At 39.3% G+C, this 18029-nt stretch overlaps 1 protein-coding gene across 1 annotated transcript; it reads left to right on the top strand.

The window, feature by feature from the left end:
- The first annotated feature begins 71 nt into the window (after nucleotides 1-71).
- On the top strand, nucleotides 72-8011 carry rab5ab (RAB5A, member RAS oncogene family, b). Its single transcript, XM_026185000.1, has 6 exons — nucleotides 72-264; nucleotides 2106-2322; nucleotides 3156-3307; nucleotides 5210-5332; nucleotides 5577-5670; nucleotides 7594-8011. The coding sequence occupies exons 2-6, from the start codon at nucleotides 2157-2159 to the stop codon at nucleotides 7707-7709; spliced, it is 651 nt and encodes a 216-aa protein (XP_026040785.1). The 5' UTR covers nucleotides 72-264; nucleotides 2106-2156; the 3' UTR covers nucleotides 7710-8011.
- The last annotated feature ends 10018 nt before the right edge of the window (nucleotides 8012-18029 follow it).

The raw sequence follows: 18029 nt of genomic DNA, 5'->3' as shown, positions 1-18029 counted from the left end.
TTGGTATGAATCCTGGCGTGTGATTGGTTGGCCACCCTGATACGCAGGCGGATTGTGAATTCCAGTCATACGATCTGTCATCATCCTTCGTACAATGCGAAAAGGGAAGTTGAAAGAAGTGGGAGAGCGAGATCGCTGAGCCTTATGAAATCTAACGTTTCAGCAGCTGGTTGGATACTCGACACACTGTGAACATACGTTGAAGTACTGCAAATACTGTCCTGGAGATACCTTTACCATTAACTACGCTCCTGTTTTTGATAGGTAAGTAGCTAATATTAGCTTTAGCTGACTAGCTGTAGGCTATCTGGAGGGCTCCTCCCGATGCGGCCGCAGCTGAACAACGTTAGCCTGCCCAGTACCTATTATTTGGCTAGCTAACATTAGCTAGCCGACACTGGAAGGGCCGTACAACTTAGCCTAGTTAACGTTGTTCTGCTGATAAATCTGAAGGTATCATCACGTTTAGATCACCCACACATTAGCATTAATCCACTTTTACTCTCACAAACAGTTGCAGTTCTCTTTCAAACGCTGCTTGATAAGCTACTTCACTAATTCACCGTCACGGAGCTAACGTTAGCTAGCTGTCACTAGCTGTACACACCCAAATCTCCATCATCTGAGTTTGAGCATTTTCAGAACTTATGTAAGTGTCATATTTAGTGCGTATAAGCTTGATTGGTATGCTGCTACCCGCACTCACGCCAGCGTTAATCAAGCGAAATCATGCTTTATAACAAACGCAGATTGGGTTTTGGACTAGGCATTTTGAACTTATGAGCTAGCTATGTTGCTAACGCTAGCAGTTGCTACCAACTAAAACGATCCACTCGGCAACAACACAACAAGTTATTTGTGGTGATCTCTGTGTCGTAACGCGATTTCGACGCTCGAAGTTGACAGCAATTATTTTTGGAGCGATGTTCTGTGTTTAGTTTGATGGTGGAAATGGTTAATGTCTAGGTTACAGAGGTAATCTGTTGTTGTGGCTGTTGTTTGTTTGACTACAAAATCATGAAAGACAAACAACAAAACCACTAAATTGACCCAAATACTTTTTCCCACACATGTGTCCAGACTGGTGGACATGTGTCCTCTTTCTGTCTGCCTCACGTAGTTGAAGCCACACACACACACACACACACACACGTTGTTTGTGTGTGAGTGTTGGGGTTTTCACTGCCAGAACAGTTGTTGAACTTGCCATTTGTAATTGTTGTTGAACTGGTACAGGGTAATAACGTTAGAGGCACAAGTATAAATATATGTATGACATCAGTTTCCGAAACTTTGAACATGCTGTCAGGCAAAGTTTTCTCTCTCTCTCTCTCTCTCTCTCTCTCTCTCTCTCTTTTAAAATCTGGTATTGCTGCTTGTTACTATAGCGGACATCCAACTAATGTTTGTAGCTGAATGAGAGTCCGGTAATTTGAAATTATGTGTAATGTGTCAATTTGTACCAAACTAGAGTAAGTTTCCATTCATGTTTACGGGATTAGCCGTGGCATTTTGCCTTTGGATTTGGACTTCTTATTTTAAAAGAAATATAGTTAAAACAACATTATAAAATTTAACAGATCAAATATCAATTGCCCTGATACGCAGCTCTATACGCATCTCTATGCATTTAAAAAAGTAGTTTCCAGGAGCTTTTTATGAAGAGTTCTAAAAGCGGTATTTTTAGATTTAGGAATAGTGGTGTGGGTCATTAACCAAAGGCTAAAGCTGAATAATTTAAAACACTGATCAATTGCAGGGTTTGTCCTGGTTCACAATCTGCCTTTTAGGGTTGACAGTTGGTCTGTGTATTGATAAAATGAGCATGTTACATTACTTAACCAGGGGGATGCATTTCCCTTTTTCTTTTTCTTTTTCTTTTTTTGTTTTTATTTTACTTTGGTGGCTTCCAGAGATTTTGTCCTCTCCCCAAAGTGTATTAAATACAGGAAAAACCCTGAACTGGCACTTTGGTTTTTGCAGGGACTAAATGTTTTGCAAAGGCAAAATTACCACATAAATTCTTATTATCTTTCATTTTTGTATCAGTTAATAAGATCTTCTTTTATAATGACACCTTGCTTTATTTTCTTTCTCCTGCTCAGGTGTTTTTCTACAGTTTTTCACATCCCGGGGACAAGACCAGACAGTGTGACATGGCAAGTAGAGGTGGAGCCACGCGACCCAATGGGCCAAACGCAGGCAACAAGATTTGCCAGTTCAAACTCGTGCTTTTAGGAGAGTCCGCGGTGGGAAAGTCAAGCCTTGTACTTCGTTTCGTTAAGGGTCAGTTTCATGAATTCCAAGAGAGCACAATTGGAGGTACGTAATCCTTACGTCATCATAAGTCAGTGTTGGCGTGTTTGTTTTTGCTCTGTGAACAGGCCATCTCTGAGACTTCCAGTAAACCACATAATGGAATATTTACTAAATGTTATGCTAGATAACATAACGGCTACATGCAGATAGCTGTACTAAGAGTCATAGTCCCAGAGCCTAAAGTTCATTTAAGAAGTAAGGCTATAGAATCATCAAGGTGTGTTGGAGTAAAACAGAGAAAGTATCACCAGGGGAAACTGGAACTCCTCAAAAGAGCATGTAGCCAGTATGAGATTCAGTTGGGAAAAGGGGGAATGTGAGGAATTGTCAATATAAAAATGCCTTATTAGAACAAGCAGCTATGCAAATATTTTGGTCCATTAGGTTACTGCGTTTTGGTTATCTTGATAATCTCACCCTCAGCGCCAGGTGACACCTTTACTGTACTCACTACTGAAAATAATCCAATCATCCTGCCATTCCACCACTACTAGTCTGTGTCCAAGGCTGTGTGTTAAGATTAAAAAAAAAAAAGTCCTTTACAGTCAGTGGTCTGCTGGCATTAGCTGATTGGGTAAAAACAACATTTAAGTGTTATTCACAGTTCTCATTTCAGTTAAAACAGAGCATAGTTTTCAAACTAAGGTTTAACATGTGGTTTAAAAGTGCCTTTGAGCAAATCACACCCATTTTGATTTTGGATGTTTAATGTCATCCCCAAAGTCATTCCTTTGGTTTCCAACATTGGGCCATGTCACCTTGACTGAAACACATTTGTGTAGCTCAGTATTTAAAGACCCACTTGTCACTGGTCCGTCTGCTTTGTACCCCTGCAGCTGCCTTCCTGACTCAGACGGTATGTTTGGACGACACAACAGTCAAGTTTGAGATCTGGGACACGGCCGGTCAGGAGCGCTACCACAGTCTGGCTCCCATGTACTACAGGGGTGCACAGGCAGCCATCGTGGTCTATGATATTACAAATGAGGTTGGTCAGATTCCAGGCTTATGTCTGTGTAGCTGTTGGCACACCTGTTTTCATTTACCTTTGCTAGCTCAAACAACTTTGTTGTCGAAGATGAGGAAGTAGTGGGGCTTTCCACCTTAATATTTCTAAGCAGTGGTTAAGCTAAAAACAGAACCTTATTTTGGTATCCTGACACATTAAGAAATGACTCATCACTCAACAGACAATGTTTTGCAGACAGTGCTTAGACCTTAGATGTCTCCCGGGGGCATTGTCAGGGACGCGTTATATGTCAGCATATTTTCATGACAAAGAGAACATATTATTCTCTGTTTAATATGTAGACAGTGTGCAGGTTAACGATTTGTCCTGTTTCCAATGTTTGTCTGCTTCAACAGCCCTAGAGGGAACCTATTATGCTAATTTCCAGCTTCATGCTCCTATTCTTAACTCAGAGTAGCTTTGTGTGATTCATAGTTCCAGATCCTCCTTGTTTACCTTCTGCTGGACATTAGTGGGTGTAACCTCTCAGCTCTTGTCTAGTCTCAGCTGAGACGAGCTCTTTTAACTTGCTTCCTCCGCCCTTTAACAATAAGAACTTAAGTTGTGTAGCACCTGTAAATGCAGAGTTTACAAAGTGCTGTGACAGCCAAGCAAAAGCAGAATACCAAATTCAAACAGAAAGTTGGACATTAGGTGGAAAACGTTAACCTTAAAAATGGAAGAATTCTAACAAAAAATATGGAAGAAAATTAAAAAATGAATCTCAAACAATTCTCAGTCCTTGTAAACAAAACGTTCTAACAGCAGGTGGGTGGAGTTTGTGTTCAGTCAGAGCTGTGGGCCTGATGTGACCATAAGGCTGATTAATACTGACAACATACAGGGCCAAGAGTAGAACAGAGTGGCTGAAAGAGAGTAGCCTGAAGTCTGAGATTTGGGCTCACAGGGATTACTTTCACAAATGTCGATGTCGATTTTTGTGTGTACTGTGGAGATCCAGCATAACAATATCCAATGAGAGAAAAAGGGAAAAGCACGATAGATAGCATTTTAAACAAACTGATAAATAAATGAAACAGCTGCCAGTAAGAGAGCAGCTAATCTAGTTTTATCGTACATATCATATTACCTGAAAGTTGCATTGCTTCCTGGCCTGCATGACTAAAATGTGGATGTAGAGAGATTATTTTTCCTTTCATCTACTGTATGTATGTGGATAGGTGTGAGTCATTCTTGTGTAAAAGCTAATACAAGTCAAATCGAATATAGAACAGAGCAGAGTTTAAAGTCAGCATTATTCTCTCCTGTAGGTTTTACTTTAGTGACAAAGTCAGTAGTCGTTCCCCTTATCTTTTAATAAAAGCAAGCACAGAAAGCTATAAAGCGCTTTGACATTTCTTTATTATTATTAAAGGTGGTAATCTTTTAAAGCACAGGTGTCGAACTCCAGGCCTCGAGGGCCGGTGTCCTGCAGGTTTTAGATGTGTCCTTGATCCAACACAGCTGATTTAAATGGTTAAATGACCTCCTCAACATGTCTTGAAGTTCTTCAGAGGCCTGGTAATGAACTAATCATTTGATTCAGGTGTGTTGACCCAGGGTGACATCTAAAACCTGCAGGACACTGGCCCTTGAGGCCTGGAGTTGGACATCCCTGTTTTAAAGAGATCAGGCTGAATGCAACATTTGTTTATTGTGCTGCATAAGTCATTGTAGTACAGCCTCTGCACACTGTGATGTTTACTGTAATATCTCATCAAAAGCATCACTATAATGATTGTGTCCCCTGGAACTTTTTTTAAAAGATAGACAAATCGGACATCATGGGAAAGTCTCCCTGTTATCGTCCATCACACAGGCCTTATTGCTATTTTCACTAATTGAGCCCCTCCACTTACCCCTCCCTGATCTGTTTTCCAGGAGTCATTTGTACGGGCAAAGAATTGGGTTAAAGAGCTTCAGAGACAAGCCAGTCCAAATATCGTAATAGCCCTGGCTGGGAACAAGGCTGATCTCGCAAACAAGAGAGCACTGGACTTCCAGGTTTGTCTTCTTAATTAACTTCAAGATGTGCGCAGAGCCGCAAAGTCATCTTCAAATAAAGTAGACTTTGTGGCAGGATTTGTTGAAGCTAACAGTAAATAATTCTTGGAATAATTGTCGTTAATAATCTGCCGAGAGAAAAACATCCTCTGCTTGGAACATGCCTACTTGGCTTTCTCTGCTGCTTCCTTGCTTTGTCAGTTCAAACTATGAAAAACTAATAATTTTGGTGTAACCTTCACAGGATGCACAGTCATACGCAGATGACAACAGCTTGCTTTTCATGGAAACATCAGCGAAGACCTCTATGAATGTGAATGAGATTTTCATGGCCATTGGTAAGTGTCTCCGCCGCAGGACTTCAAATATGAAGTGAAATACTGCTCGTGACCTTCAGAGCCAGTCACTAGCTGTAGTATTTAAGCACACTGAAATGTCTCTGAAGTATCCTTACTAACAGGAAATGATAGTGGCTGTGCACCTGTCGTGTTGTGTAAATATAATATTGTAGGATTCATCTCAGGGTGTGCATTTGTATGATAAAGTGCACAAGAGGCTCTTACTGCCTTCATCCAAGTGTGCATTTGAGTGCAGGTTGTGTAATATTAGGCTACCGGAATGCACTACTGGGCAGTCGGTTGGCTTCAATCCATAAACCTGGCAAATATTAAATGAGTGTGTGCAGTATTTATATGCAGGTGATCATCTGTCATTAATGAGCTGGATCAGTGAAAAAAAGCCGCTGCAGAGTGTTAGCAAGAACCGGCGGGTTTTAAAGTGAACTGTGTGGTTTGTTAGCAGCTGCTAAATGACTCGTGTATTCACAGATAAATGGTGGATACTTGTAACGCGGGATGTTTGCAACTAGGTCCATAGCAGTTAATCCATCAGGTTCTGAAATTATATGTTGTATAGTGCTCACTCAGTCGTCCATCTTTATCCCCGATTGTTGAAACTTTGTCAGCAACCTCGAGTAATGTTGCATTTGAACAGATATTGTAATCTGAATCTAGTTTTGGTCTCAGAGAGTTGACGCGCGGCTAAGCTTTCATGTTGCTGAAGGAAGTTTGAGAGATGCAGTCGGGACTGTGATGCAGCTTCTGAAAGCTTAACTATATTTAGTTGAGTTTTGTATTTATTTAGTCTACTCGGTGGAATGTCTTGCAGAATGTGGTGTGCCAGCTGGCACTGTAAAATGCAGTTTGAGGTGTAATCACTGAGGCAGTACACAGTTTGTCCACCAGAGAGCGCTGTCAAGTTATTTTTAAATCGCGAAAGGTCTTGATTAGTTGCTCTCAGTTCTGTGGAAGTGCTTTTTGCTTTTTCATCCAGATGTTTTAACTGATGATGGACACACACTGTGTGAGAAATTCTAAACATTTAATAGGCAAAATAATATATTATCAGAAAGTATTTGAGAAGACTATAAGCGGATCAGTCTTTATAAAAGGGAGGGGGAAAAAATGGAAACCATTTGGCTGTGAGAGCGCCACTGAGGTGTGGGGCCACACCTATCTTCCGACTAAACCTTCATTTTGATCCTAGCCACACTCCTCTAAAGTGTCATGACTAGGTCATGGCAAGTTATGACATCGTGTTGACAAAATCTATCCCTGGACAAATTAACACCCGCCAAAGTACTTAGAGACCTATTGTAAGAACTAGCACAAAGGTGGTTTTCACATGTGGCCATGATGAGACAATGACTCACAGAGTAAAAACAATACCAGTCATGTCTGCATGGCTGGTAAGAGCTGTTAGCTGCATTCCTGCCCTGACATTAGCATTGTTGCAACAGTTGGGGTGTGACTGTTCACACAGACATATAGGCTGTGCCAGAAATCAGTGCTAGATACTTTTCAGGGGTTTTCAAAAATACATTTTAGGGCTCATATTATTTGCTTAGTAAGTTAATTAATATCTCAAAGCGACTTCTCATAATGGTTCTTCACCCTGACACGCTGCTTTGGGAAGGAAATTTGGACTTTTGTGGAGGGGCAAAAACAGAGAGGGAGGTCGTGACAGCATTATTGCAAAACCGACTCGAACATGAAAGACATTTTATCTCGAATATATCTCTGAAAGCTAAAATTACAACTGGAAAAAATTATTAGGTATTATCTAAAATGTATCAAAAATAATGGGCTTATTTGAAGTTACTCTTCAAATAATTTTTGATGTAATCACCTGTCAGGTTGTGGTCTTTGCTTGTCTAAAATTTCTGTAGGTGCATTACTGATCCGCTGTCTTTCTCACTGCAGCAAAGAAACTACCCAAGAATGAGCCTCAAGTGACCGGAGCCAGCACCGGACGGAACCGGGGAGTGGACCTGACAGAGACTGCTCAGCCCACCAGCCGCCCATGCTGCGCTAACTAACCCAGCTCTTCCTGCTCATGCTCCCCACACAAATGCACTCTCCTCCTTCTGGCTCCTCCCTTCCTTCTCACCTGAACAACATCTGGACATCGGGCTTCTTGGCTTTCTGACGTCAGACCTGACTTCAACCTCACTCCCCTGGAATAGCTAAAAGACTCTGTATAGCTGCATTTCTAATACTTTTTTTTTTTTTTTTTGATGTTCTCTCTCTTTTTTCTTTTTTTTTTTAAACTTTTTTTAAGAAGTGTATATCAGTATAATGGATGCATGTATCACTACAACGCCTAAAGGAAAAAAAAAAAGACAAAAAAAGAAAAACACATTTTTATCTCATATTCACTTGGAAGACTAACCCTGGTTAAGAAAGATGAGCGAGCGAAAAACCCGTGAGCGTGTGATTATGTTTTGTATGAGTTTCTGATGAGAAGGTGTTGCCACTTGGCAGGGTCGGCTTCTTGTTGCCTGTGTGTGTGTGTGTGTGTGTGTGTGTGTGTGTGTGTGTGTGTGTGTGTGTGTGTGTGTGTGTGTGTGTGTGTGTGTGTGTGCGCGCGTGCGTGTGTTAATCTTTTCTTTTTGGTTGGGTTTTTTTTTTTTTTTTTTTTTTCTGTGCTCACTATTTGGAAAAAAACAAATTGTCCCCATCTTGAGGTGCCTGGATTCTCAGACTGTTTGTTGTGAGCCACTTGGGTGTCTCAGTGGTGCCAGGAAATGATTATCGTGCAAACCAACAACCCTTCCCTCCCTCTTCACATCTGTTACACAAGAAGATGCATCCCTCCAGGACTTCATTTAGGGGAGACTGTGGAAAATAAATTTGGGTACTGTTTGGTGTTTGAATAAATTCTAGCATGAAGAAGAAGAAGGAAAAAAGAAACTGTCTTTATAAACATGTGACTCCTGAGTATGTGCAACCATGCATAGAGCAACGCTTGTCAGATTTCTGTACATCATACCCAACAACAAGCCTTCGTGGTGCCGAAAATGTGGAGTTTGACCTAAAATTTGACCTAAAGAAGGCTCTTATGTTGTCATCACAGTGTCATAGTAAAAACTTGGAGTGACATAGAGAGAGAAATCAACAGGAAACCGTAAGAGTGCCGAACATTCTGTTTTGCAAAGACTTGAATGTATGACTAGCGATATGTTTAAACTTTCAGCTTATCTAACCTGCTCTGTTTCCATTCAGGCCAGTAGTCAACCTGCATCAGTTTGGGTAATGTAGATGAACGGAGGGGCGTGGTTTTAAAAATTCAGACAGCATACAAACAGAAAATTGGACTATCACCCCATGTCACGAGTCTGTGGGGGGGAAAAAACGAAAAACTCTAATGTTGTTATAGGGTGCAATGTCGCAATGTTGTCTTCTTCCTTTAGTACAGCTTGCAGAGCTCGCAAGCTCACCAGGAAATTTATCTAGAGATGCCGAACAATTGTACAGTTCAGTATAGGTCTGCATTTTTTTTCTTCTTTTATTTACATTCTAGACCTTGTCACAAACTGGTCAAATGTTAAGCAGTGGTGGTCTTTTTAGGTATATGTAGTGTTATTAACAAAATCCCTCTCTGGTGTCTTGTTACTTTTCTCAGAAATGGTCCATGGTCGTGTTTGAAAGGAACTTTTATTGCATTGCACAGTGTTGATCATGTTTTAATTATTGATGACTGCCCTTCGATTTTATATGATGGACTGTATTGGACTTGCTAACCTTATGGCTATAAGGAAGTAGCATAATTAACCTAACTGGTGGTCTCTCTTACAGCTCAATGAATTTTAATGATGTAAAAACAGCATTACTAGTGATGGGCTGATCATTTTGAGTGTCTGAATACAACTTAATAAATCCAATAAAGAGGTCTGTTGTACAGCTTTTTGCTCTGAACATGTTGTGATATGCGGAGCAGTCGGACACTGCATGTCAGGCCCATATCCTCGTGAGTATATGATGCAAAATGTCCAATTTGGCCACATGTCACATTGAGTCATAAGGAATCTCAACAAAAATGACTGGATCTATATAAAATACTTAATAACTCATAACGGTCTGTGTAATCCTAATAAACAGGCAAATCAGACCAATCACAATAACCTCTTTGGCCTATCTTAGCTTGATGTCAAACAGAACTGACATTACACCCCTCCCATTGTAGAAGAGTTAGTTAAGGTTGCGTATAATTACCAGGTAATTGTTTTCTAGCATGCCAAATAAACTAAACACAAGCTGTCAAGATTAAAATGATGGGTAGAATATCAACTTTGCAGGTAATTTTGTGAAATTAAAATACTGAATGCTGGATGTTATGGAGACACAAATGTCTGATGTGCCAGAAGACCTGACCAGTGTTCTGCATTATCTAAACCATTTAAAGTCCACACCTCTGTGGCCAAAGCATTTGGCTCCTTGTTTGCATATGCCATCAGCTTTGTTTGGTTTTTGTAGTACAACATGCACATGTGTAAAAATACACCTATATAAACATTACTGACACTAACATTCATATTTTTTCTTATAGACACCATATATACTAAAAAGTACTTTCAGCTGTTCCCTCATTCACAAGGTCAGCACAGCAAGCAGTGACATATTTGAGGTGGCAGAGTCCTGATGGCCTTCCCGACACACCTTCCAAGGAATTTGCATCTCCTCCCAGGATCAAGTGAGTAAGCTCCTGCTTGTATGAAGTCACTTGTATACTGTACATATTACTCATATAATTATTCTAAATATGCAATAATTATTATTCCGTATAGTGGATATAAATGTTTACTATATAAGTTAAAAATTCCTGTGAATTTAGCTGTGCATCTTCCTTCTTTGCAGTGACCCACAAATCACTTGACATAGAAAAGGTAAAATAAATAAATAAATAATGCTGAGATATCCTGGTTTATATATTCTGTAGTACAGGTCAGCATCAAAGTCTCAGTCATTAAAATCACAAATTATTAAACTGATCTTAGTTAAGTTTAATTGCAATTTCAATCTAGCGGCAGAATGACTTGCAGCTTCTTCAGGCTGCAAGTCAAAATGATAAAGTGATACATTTTGATGCGTCATTGCTGTGTGAATGCTGCATCTTTAAAAAGCTTTAAAGTGACTGGTTATGTGTATGTGGCTTTTACTATATGGTTAATATTACCAAGAAAAAGGGCTCATGCACTCATCAGTCCATTCATTAGCTACACTTTGCTAATGCCATGCTGGTTCTTCGTTTGCCTTAATTCTTTATAGCATAGATTCAGCAAAGTGTTGGAAACATTCTTCGGAGATTTTGGTCCTTCTTGACATGAGATCATCATACAGTTGTTGCAGATTTGTCAGCTGCACATCCATGAACCCCTGTTCCACCACATCCTAACGGTACTCTTATTAGACTGAGATCTGCTGAATGTGGAAACCATTTGAGTACAGTGAACTCACTGTCATGTTCAAGCACCAAGGTTTGGACGATATGAGCCACCACTGTGTTCATAAAGGCATAGACATGGTCAGCAACAATACTCACGTAGGTGAAATGATGCTCTTTTGGTACTAAGGGGTTCCAAGTGTGCCAAGAAAATATCCCCAACACGAGCATCCCCAATATTTACACCAAATTCTGATCCTACCATCCAAATGTACATACCTTAGGTTACTTGCTATCAGTTGAAGAAGTCCATGTCTGACCTCTGACATCCACAAGATATTTTCACCCAGAGAACTAACGCACACTGAATATTTTCTCCTTTTTGGGCCATTTTCTGTAAACCCTAGAGATGGTATGCATGGGAAAATCCCAGTAGATCAACATTTTCTGAAATCCTCAGATGAGCCGTCTGGCACCAGAAACTATGCCACTCTAAAAGTCCCTTAAATCACATTTCTACCCCCATCTGATGCCTAGGTTAAACTTGAGCAAGTCTACAGGCCTAAAGGTATTGAATTACTGCCATGTGATTGGCTGATTAGATATCTGCGTCACTAAGCTGTTGAACAGGTGCACCTACTAAAGTGACCGGTGAGTTCAAATGTAGTCTACTGAGGTCAACAGCTTGTTTTGTACACACATATTAAATTTCACACCTCCAATTTGTCACACTTGAGCTTTGAGTTTTGGTCTACACCCATCCATTCGCACCACCATCCAACCGAATTTTCTCACTTGAGCTCACTTCTTGTCACTTCCAGGCCCGTGCTTCAGTATATATTCCCATCTTCAGCCTCTTCTCTCAGCATCTTGCTCGATGACATCCTGACACTTCAACAATCTCTATCCTTAAAGTCCACATAGATGAGTCATGTGAACTCTCAGCCTGATCACGTTTGGATAGGACTCAAATTACAGTTCTTAAAACCTTATTAACAGCTTGTTCATCGAGTTCTGCCCACACACTGCAGAGGCACGGAGCGGCAGATAGAGAGAAGAGTGGTAAGGCTGTATAATACAGGGATAAATATCCAATTAAATTGGAGGCTAAAGTGGCAAAAAACCTCTTGGAGAACTTGATGATGCTCCTCAACTTGACAGCGCTGTGATAAGAAAACAAAATTACAAATCATTCCCTATTGGTACAAAGTCAGTCATTTAAAGATTTCAACTTTCACTACAACATCATGGAGAAAGAGTTTGCTTTTGCTTCTCACAGTATTTCTATAAAGTCTTGTCAGTCCACTGAACTGTCAGACGTTCTCAGAAGCACTGTTTCTCCAATTGTAGTAAAATTTGAAACAATGTATATTTTAAGATACTCCTGCAGGAGGTAGAACAAAGCACAGCCACATTTTTGCATATCCTCAAAGGTGTCTGAAGGAATTTTAAGCAAATTGTCATTTAAAAATATTTTACTGTACAATCAGTTGCATCAACAGATATTAAAAGAAAAGAAAAGAATAATAGATAAATACATAAGTACAAAATAGTGCCAAGCTGTTATGATGTGCTCTGTCTGAACTCATGTTAAAAATGTGGATAAACCAAATGATTCACACTACTTATGTCATTTCTAGCATACTAATTATACACTAGTTATGTATTTTACTTCATGTAGTAAATTATTTACTCAACTAATGTATAAGATAAGTAAGAGGTGGTTCATCTTTCAATTGGCTTTCAGAAGATGGGCAAGAAAGTGACTTGTCCATAGTGTTGGCAGCAGAATTGAGTCCAACAGCGTGGAAAAGTAGAACTTAAAGAATAGACTAGAATCCCAAATACAAAAAAGACATGCAGGCAGACAAGTGGAGGATGCCATCCTGTACCTCCTACATAGAGCCCACTCACACCTGGACAAGGGAAAAGGCACAGTCAGGATCCTGTTTCTTGAATTTTCAAGTGCCTTTAATACCATCCGGCCCTGTCTGCTTCGGGAAAAACTAAACAGGATGCAGGTGGACCCCTGCCTGGTCGCTTGGATCTCAAACTACCTCACCGACAGACCACAGTACGTCAGGCTGTGGTCAGCAGCACAGGAGCACCACAGGGAACTGTGCTGTCCCCTCTTCACCCTGTACACCTCTGACTTCTGCTACAACTCTGAATTATGCCATATTCAGAAGTTTGCAGACGACACAGCCATCATGGGGTGTATCTGGGATGATCAAGAAGAGGAGTACAGGAGTCTGGTGAGGAACTTTGTCACATGGAGTCACACCAACCACCTGCAACTCAACACCTCAAAGACCAAGGAACTGGTTGTGGACTTCGGGAGGTTCAGAGCAGGTCCACTGCCAGTTCAGATAGAGGAAGAGGAGGTGGAGGTGGTCAACACGTACGAGTACCACGGGCTGTGGGTGGACAACAAACTGGACTGGTCATGCAACAGGCGTATTGTCTACATCTATCAATAAATCCGTTTATGCGGTGAAATATTTTTATTCAAGAATACATTTCATAGTTGTTATAAGTTGAAAACTGCATCCGTAAAAAAACAAAATTATGTTCTTTTTTTCTGCTTCTTTTGGGCTTTCTCTTCATTTCTAGAGTCAGTGCGCGGCACTAAACCTTATTTACCTCACTGAAATGCTTCAACTCAAGTATTGATTTAGAAAAAGAAAACAAAAATGATTTTTTAATTTTGCATCCTCATCAGCCAACGGAAAGTGGTTGTCTATAAATCTATGACAACTGGAGGAACTCCGTCTGCTGATGAAGTCTGATTGTTTATTCGATCAATGTCTGTATAACTGCTATTGAAGGGACTTGGTAGTGAAATTGCAGTTTCCACTGGCACAAATTCACTTGAACAAAACTGTCGATATGGATAAATACAATTTAAGAAATTACTTTTTTTTACAACACATATATTTTAAAGCTTCTTATATTTTAAAGCTTAACCTTCTAATAATCTTTGAGTGTTATTCTCATCATTAGAAATTATTGACGTTTTCTGTTTCTTGTCATGTTTAAAAACACCATTACCGACAAAGATGAGTGGCATTCTGCTCTTGTCGCAGTGAAGCCTCGAGCTTTGCCAGAAAATCTTCAAACAAATGTTGGGCCAGAATGTGAGTCACCATGTCACATTCTGCTTCACTGGAAAAGCTGTCGATACACTTCATCCAGAAAGTTAAAGCCGAGCCCTTTGATAAAAAGTTCAAACATAAAATGAATATTGACCACAGTTTGTGATTGCAATCTTTCCACTGGGAGATTCTCACTCCTGACCTTCCACTGTCAATCAAGCCCACCAGATGATTCTGGAAATTTTATTTATGTCCAGGGAAATAACTTGAATCATCCTATGGAAGGAAGTTTCTCCCTCTCTGACCGAATTAACACGGACTTGTTACTGGTTCTCTGAGCTCTCCCTTTGAACAGGCCTTTTTAAGTGGGCCAGAATCTCTCTGGTGGTTTTCTTAGGAGAGGAAGTTTTGAAAAACTGGTCCAGAACTAATACTGTCACTTCGCTTGGAATGGACGTCATAGCAGAGGGCCTTCCTTTAGTGTGTTACATCTTCAGTGAACCAAAGGGTTGTTTTGGTTTCAGTTTTCAGTCTAAAAAACCAGCAGTTTTCACTCAAAAGCTGAGCAGCAACCCCCAGGGCTGAAAAATGAAGCCAACAGAGAAAACTGCAGTACCTCAAATGGCCACGTGAGGCTCACTCTAAACAACACGATTAAAGACTTACAAAAAGAGTTTTGGCTACTTGAAGAGAAGCACACGTTCTTTCCTTTTTAGTTACCAACGGGCAGCAGGATGAACTACAAAAAGAATTCTAGTTGTATAGAAGTCTATACTCACTCTCAGTACTTACTTTCATGATGAGTACATCGTGTCAGTCGTTAGTTTCAAGCATGGCGTTCCCCTAAAGAACAGCAGGGTTTAGGGGACAGCTACTTTGTGATTGATGGTGATCATCGGATGTCTTCTGAGTTAGAGCCATGTCTCGCGCCTCACATCAGGTTTGTAAACACAGAGATGGCGACAGCCAAAATGTGGAACTCGTAGATTCTCATAGAAGTTCTTTTTTGAATCTGCATTCCTGTCTAAATACTGAAAAATCACTCCACGTCATGCCTGACTTGATTCCCTGGATCCAGTCCATATTAGCCTGTGATGTTTTCTCAAGAACTTATTTTTATTTCATGTATATTTGTGAAGATATGATAGAAAATATCAAGTTTTGTATCATGTATTGATAAAGAAGTCTTCCAAAACTTGTGCATTCAGATCCAGAACAAGCTCAAATGTCAATTGTTATCGTTACATTTTCATGCAAATCAGTCCTTCAAAAACAACTTTTTTAAACGAACCACTATCAATATTGTAGCAGATGAAACGTGAAGGTGATGTCGGGACTGGTTTTTGTATCTACAGATATAATGCTCACTTCTCTGGCTTCAGTGAGGTACATTTCTTTTTGCCTAAAGACGCCAAAGTTTTTGATTGATTGATTGATTGATTGAATCTTTATTTTGAACATGTTGAAAAAGTACAACAAAATAAAATTAAAAGAGACAAATGAACAAAGCAAAACAAAAGGAAAATGAGCAACCACAACTCCAAATAACTTTCATGTTCAAAAAGGAGCAGGAAGAAGCACAAGCTTATTTAATCCCACCCCTTTCCCACTATCTAGTATCAATAGACTACAGAAATACCTCCTTGCAATTACATTATATGTCATGTGTATTTTTTTTTTAATATATATATACATGTATGTTTCTATCTATCCATACATACGTATATACACATACGCACATATACACATTTTCAATAACCCCATTAACACCTCAAGGATACACAACCTACAAATATATATATATATATACCCATACCAACATACCCGTGCACCCGCACACACATAAAAATATTAGACAAGAACACCCTATCAAATCTCTACCTTTTCCCTGTACCCTGTAAAAACCATATCCTTAAACCGCTTTTTAAACTGCGCCATGCTTGGACATTGCTTCATATCTTTACTTAGTCTGTTCCACAGCTTCACTCCACACACAGAGATGCAAAAACTTTTTAATGTTGTACGGATACGAGGATGTTTTAAATTTAATTCCCCCCTCAAATTGTATCCCCGTTCCCTTTTAGAAAACATTTTTAGAATATTGTCAGGAAGCAGGTTATTTATTGCTTTATATATAATTTGTGCTGTGAGAAAATGAACCAGATCTGTGAATTTTAGAATTTTTGATTTTAAGAATAGTGGATTTGTATGATCTCTGTAACCAGTTTTATGGATTATCCTTATGGCCCTTTTTTGTAATATAAAGATTGATGATAGCGAACATTTGTAAGTATTGCCCCAAACCTCTGCACAGTAATTCAAATACGGTGCAATCAGGGAACAATAGAGAATGTGGAGTGATTTGTGGTCCAGAATGTGTTTTACTTTACTCAAGATTGAGACACTTCTTGAAATTTTGTTATGTATATGATTTATATGAGACTTCCAGTTTAATTTATCATCTATAATCACACCAAGAAACTTATGTTCAAGTACTCTTTCAATTTCCACACCATCTAAATGAATCTGCACTTGTGCATTTCTAAGGGAATTCCCAAATAAGATTATTTTTTGTTTTACTTAGATTTAGCGATAGTTTGTTCCTGTTAAACCATTTTTTAAATTTTGCACATTTCTGAAGTAATTGTATCCAGCAGCTCCTTTAGATTCCCCCCAAAACAAAAAATATTTGTGTCATCTGCAAATAATACAAATTTTAATATATCAGATGCCTTACAAATATAATTTATATAAATAATAAATAATTTTGGACCCAGTACAGAGCCTTGTGGAACACCACAAGCAATGTCCAAGCATGATGAGGAATGGACAACCAGCTTCACAAATTGTTTCCTGTCACTTAAATAATTTTTCACCCATTGCAGTACAACCCCCCTGATCCCGTACCGTTCCAGTTTATTAATTAATATGTCATGATTGATTGTGTCGAATGCTTTCATGAGATCCAGAAATACTCCAGCTGCATACTGTTTCTGATCAATAGCATTTGTAATCTCTGAATTGATTCGATTAATGCCAGAGTTTTTAAAACTGAATTTAGCTGTCAACCTTTCCACAGTTACCCGGCAGCAAAAATCACTTTGTGAACCATGCAGGATGTGACCATCTGCAGATTTCCAAAGCAGAAAATAAAGAAGAAGTAAAATCTTGGCCACAAACCTAAACAACATGTATTAAAGACTCTGTAACTCCACTGGCCCAACAGACGTACTAGTTTTTAGTGCTATCTGTAAGAATGTGAACTGATTGCGAATGATAGAAATCTGGCCCGTCATATTCTTTGGCGCTGCTCCCAAGGTAGAAATGGAAACTACTGCTCCATTCAGTAAAAGGGAAAACAGCTTCTTCTTATTTATTGAGTGATGGGTACTGGAAATCAAACTCAATTTGAGTGTAAACGTTTAATTCACAAGTGCAATAAACTATGTCAACAAAGAAAATTTGTCTTTAAAGAAAACAAAAAAATGCACATCTAATTTTACGTTGTTCACCAATTAAATTTTTAGACTTTGAAATGGAAAGCAGCAAAATGATTTTTTCTGAGAAATGCATTTAATAAAAAAAAGATCAATAATCAGTGCAAACCTTGCTCCACAATATCTTAATGTTTAACTTTCCTCAGTTAAACATCACCAGTTAAATTTAAACAGAAGTGTCACATAAAACAGGCAAAAAAGCCAAGCGATCTTGTATCAGAAGGATGGATGCGGTATTAAAAAAAAACTTGCTGGTTTAAAAACAGATCGATCCCCACACCAAACGGCTTCTATATAAGCTTTTTATTTGGTGTCTAACATTTAGAGCACAAGGCCCACCCTTAGACGTCTCTGAAGTCTGAACCTTTGCCATTTCATGAAGGG

Source organism: Astatotilapia calliptera, chromosome 11, assembly GCF_900246225.1.
Source record: "Astatotilapia calliptera chromosome 11, fAstCal1.2, whole genome shotgun sequence".
NCBI classification, from domain to species: domain Eukaryota; kingdom Metazoa; phylum Chordata; class Actinopteri; order Cichliformes; family Cichlidae; genus Astatotilapia; species Astatotilapia calliptera.
Note: the sequence above shows the minus strand (reverse complement) of the source record. Positions and strands in the feature narration are given on the sequence as shown.